At 36.6% G+C, this 4,375-nt stretch overlaps 1 protein-coding gene across 2 annotated transcripts in view; it reads left to right on the forward strand.

Annotated features, from left to right (window-relative positions):
- The window catches only part of LOC106875114 (tuftelin-interacting protein 11), a 30,424-nt gene extending 28,750 nt beyond the window's left edge, over positions 1–1,674 (forward strand). For both annotated transcript variants that reach the window (XM_014923097.2, XM_014923098.2), the window contains exon 17: positions 899–1,674. In XM_014923097.2, the coding sequence (XP_014778583.1) occupies positions 899–1,075 (177 nt within the window). In that variant the 3' untranslated portion in view covers positions 1,076–1,674. The remainder of the gene's footprint in view (positions 1–898) is intronic.
- The last annotated feature ends 2,701 nt before the right edge of the window (positions 1,675–4,375 follow it).

Raw genomic sequence — 4,375 nt, forward strand, 5'->3', positions numbered from 1 at the left:
TATATATATATATATATATATATATATACACACGACAGACTTCTTTCAGTTTCTGTTGACCAAATCCTCTCAGAAGGCTTTGGTTGGCCCAAAGCTATAGTAGAAGACACTTGCCCGAGGTACCATGCAGTGAGACTGAACCCAGAACCAAGTGGTTGAGAAACATGTATATGGGTACATTTCTCTGCATGTATGTGCCATTGTATTTTACTGCATGTACATGTGTCTCAGTGTATTTCTTTATATATCTGTTACTGAGGCTTGTTTTACAGCCAGCTGTCCTTCTGTTTGCTCACCATTATCAGTTTTCCAAGTAAGGGCTCACTTATTTTTGGCAAATCTTGAATCACCCTTTTGATGGTTCCTCATTAGCTCTGAACAATCGATGGTTATGGTGTTGGACACAGTTATCAGAATTTGTGTTTAGGTATCTTCTATCTTTTATTTGTTTCAGTAATTAGAGTGCAACCAGGCTGGAGCACCGCCCTGAAGAATTTTTTGTCACATGAATCGAACCCAGTACTTTTTTTTTTAAAGCCTGATATTTGCTCTGTTGATCTCTGTTGCTGAACTGCTAAGTTATGGGGACATAAACACACCAACACCAGTTATCAAGTGGTGGCAGGGGACAAACACAGATACACACACACACACACTATGGGCTTCTTTCAGTTTCTGTCTTCCAAATCCACTCACAAGGCGTTGGTTATTTCAAGGCCATACTACAAGGAGGCTGTGCTGTGGGATTGAACCTGGCATCATGTGTTTAGGAAACACGCTTCTTACCACATCACCATGCCTGTGCCTATTTTTATTTATGTTTGTTTTTATTTTGCAAAAACACAAGACAAACCAAAAGAAGCTGCCATTAATTTCTATTTTGTTTCATGTTTTTCAGGCCATTGACCATAATTTGGTTTTCATCCCAATTCCTGGAAAATCTCATGAGGGGAAACAAGTTTATCGGTTTGGCAGTGTTGTGATGTATCTCGACAGAAATGTAATCTTCATGTTTGATAGCCAAAGCTGGATTCCGGTCTCTTTGAACACACTCATTGATCGTGGCAAGCACTGATGTGCAAAGTGTCATCTTCCCTCACGTTGTTGTGTGGATGGGTGTGTGTATTGGCTGGAACATTCCTGCAGTACATTCAAAATATACATAGACATATATACACATTTATAAACTTTTTGTGTACTCATAAAATTTAGAGTGAGAGAGAGAGAGAGAAAGAGAGAGATTGATGGATTCTTTGGGTGTATATAACAGATTGAATGAGAGGGTTTTTAAAGTATATAAAGATGTTTATATGTGTGTGTGTATGTATTTATTATAAACAGGGAACATTGAGAAACATGACCAGACTTAGAAATGTTCTGTTACCAAAAATGAATAAAAAAGATGTAAGTTGTATAAAGTCCTGTCTTTCTTACAACAAGTTTAAAAGGTCAGAAGGAAAGTCACTCCCTTGAAAGTGAAACGGAAAAGATGGAAAAAGTATAGTCTGAATTCTAGAGAAAACTTGACAGAATGCTGCAAGTCAACATAGAAAGCAACAGGAATTCTACAGTTAGAGAAAGCTGATGTTGACAAATCAAAAATGTTTATTAAGTATTTTTATTTGTTTATAATGTTGTTGAAAAATAAATAACAATGTAAAATTGTTTAGTAGACACTGCAGTAGTTATTTATTAGGATGGGGACTTTGAAATTTCACATGCTAAGGTCATCTCTACAGATTTTCTATAGAAATTATAGCCAGCACTGATTTGTTACAACATTTCATATCCAAATATATCTAATGTAAACAACAATGTGATCAAAGATGGAAAAATGGTTAATGGGTGTATATGCCATACTTCAGGAGTTCTTGCTCCTTCATCAGCACCACATCAACTTCATTAACCATCCATGAACTCATTGCTTAAATAACTACTAAATACAGCAGTGTAACATTATTGGATATACCAATTTTACATATTAAACACATTCCTGGCAGCTGGTAGGTACATATTAGTGACTTGTAGGAACACCCTATTTCATTATGTAACCGTAATGTACTACAAAGTATATTAAAGGCTTATAAGTCATACTGTGTCCTACCTGTGTTAGCAGTGCTATTAAATATATTATTGTAAATTATGGTTGCATAATGAAATACAGTGTTCCTGCAAGTAGTTAATTTGAAATTTCAGGTTGCACAAGATGGTTGTGAGTAAGGCACCTCTCAACATTTGTTAAAGCATGGCCCAGTGTGAGTGTATTACTGTGTCTAGAAGTACTGTGGCAATATAACTAGGTTGGAGTTTTGGTTTAGCAGCCTTGGAAGGCAACCAGACTAGGAGGACAATGCTGAAAAAAATCATCAAACTCATAAAGAAATGCATGCCTGAGTGATATTATATTAACTATGTACATACAGTATTTAGAAGAACTAAAACCCCTGAGTAGCTCCTGCAGATTCTGTATGGGGCAAAGCATCTCTGATGTTTATTGCCACCTCCTTCTCATCATTTAGTGTCTGTTTTCCATGCTGGCATAGGTTAGGTGGTTTGACTGGAACTGAAAAACTGGAGAGCTGTACCAGGCTCCAGTGTGGTTTGGCTTGGTTTCTTTGACTGGATACTTTTCTTAACTTCAACACACTCCACAGAGTGTAGGGGGCGCCTTTTATATGTCACCAGCACTGGCCACAACTACAATTTCACTTGGCTTGATGTGTCTTCTCAAGCAAATTGCCAAAGGTCTTGGTAACTTGTTATTGCCTCTTTGAGGCTCAATATTTGAAGATCACACTATACCACATTGTCCCGTGTCTTCCTGGGTCTACCTCTTCCACAGGTTCCCTCAAAGTTAGAGATTGTCACTTTATGCAATAACTATAACTGGCGCTGTCGGTTCTGATGATAAGGGTTCCAAATGATCTGATCAACAGAACAGCCTGCTCATGAATTTAATGTACAAGTGGCTGAACACTCCATAAACATGTGTACTCATCACATAGTTCTCCAAGAGATTCAGCATAACACAGAATGTGACAAAGCTGGCCCTTTGAAATATAGTACAATTCATTTTTGCCAGCTGAGAGGATTGGAAGAATGTGAAATAGAATATCTTGTTCAAGGACACAATACACTGCCAGGAATTGAACTGATGACCTTACGAGTGCGAGTCAAATACCACTAACCACTAAGCCACATACCTTCACAACATATATATATATATGTATACACACACACACACAAGTACATGATGGAGTGCTGAAAAGTTCTTTTACAGGGCTTAGAAAATCTGAAGGGCCACTGCAATAAGTGTGTGAATCTGAGAGGGGAATATGTGGAATAAAATCATAATTAACTGATCCTCCTGTATTTTCTTTCACCAAAATCCAGGAACTTTTCAGCACCCCTTTATATATTTTTGCATGTATATATATAATCTATAGCATTTACTGATCAGAGGAAATTACAGAAATTTTACAAGAGACTGAACCGAACTAGTTCTATTGTTAATATTGATGTTGGAAGCTGCTTTACCAATGTTCTTGTTATGGAGACATAATTTTAAACAATGTGTATACACACCTTCAAATTTTTGGTGCAAGTCCAGAAAGTTCAGCGGAGGAGATAAGTAAATTACATCGACACCAGTGCTCAACTGGTACTTATTTTATCAACCCTGAAAAGATGAAAGGCAAAGTTGACCTCTGCAGAATTTGAACTCAGAACATAAACATGGATGGGATGTTGCTGGGTATTTTGTCTGGCACAGTAATGATTCTGCCTACTTGCAGCCTTCTCCACACCTAATATTGTAATTTGCTTGCACATCTTACTTAATGAGAAGACCAAATACAATTTGTAGTGAATTGATTTTGGCCATGGTGGTGGACAAATTTAAAAAATGAGAATTCATCTTAATTTTATTAAACACAATTTTGACCCCATCCTCTTTTACAGTCTTGACAGCTACTCTTCCCCTGCTATTATAATAAACACTATTTTGGTATTTTGTCATTTCGTTGTATTATTTTCTCATTTAGCTATAATTCATAGTTTCAAACGGGGATGAAGTGGGCATTGAGTGAATGGAAAATGGAATGGACTCAATGCCATATTTTGATAAAAAATTAATTTTAAACAGTTTACAGCATGTCCAACATCATGGTAAAGAAAGAATTACTAAATGGATGCTATGGAAAGGAGGTGAAACGAAAGCTTTACTAATATTTCTTGCGTGAGAAGAGAGAGCGCTATTGTTTTTCAGTTTAAGAATCGTTGCTAGAAACTACACTTAACTCCAACAAATATAAATAAAACGAGAATTATCTCCGCTAACTATTAATTACCTCCCCTGTCAATACTTTCAACTGTT

Source organism: Octopus bimaculoides, chromosome 21 (genome assembly GCF_001194135.2).
Source record: "Octopus bimaculoides isolate UCB-OBI-ISO-001 chromosome 21, ASM119413v2, whole genome shotgun sequence".
Lineage (NCBI taxonomy): Eukaryota > Metazoa > Mollusca > Cephalopoda > Octopoda > Octopodidae > Octopus > Octopus bimaculoides.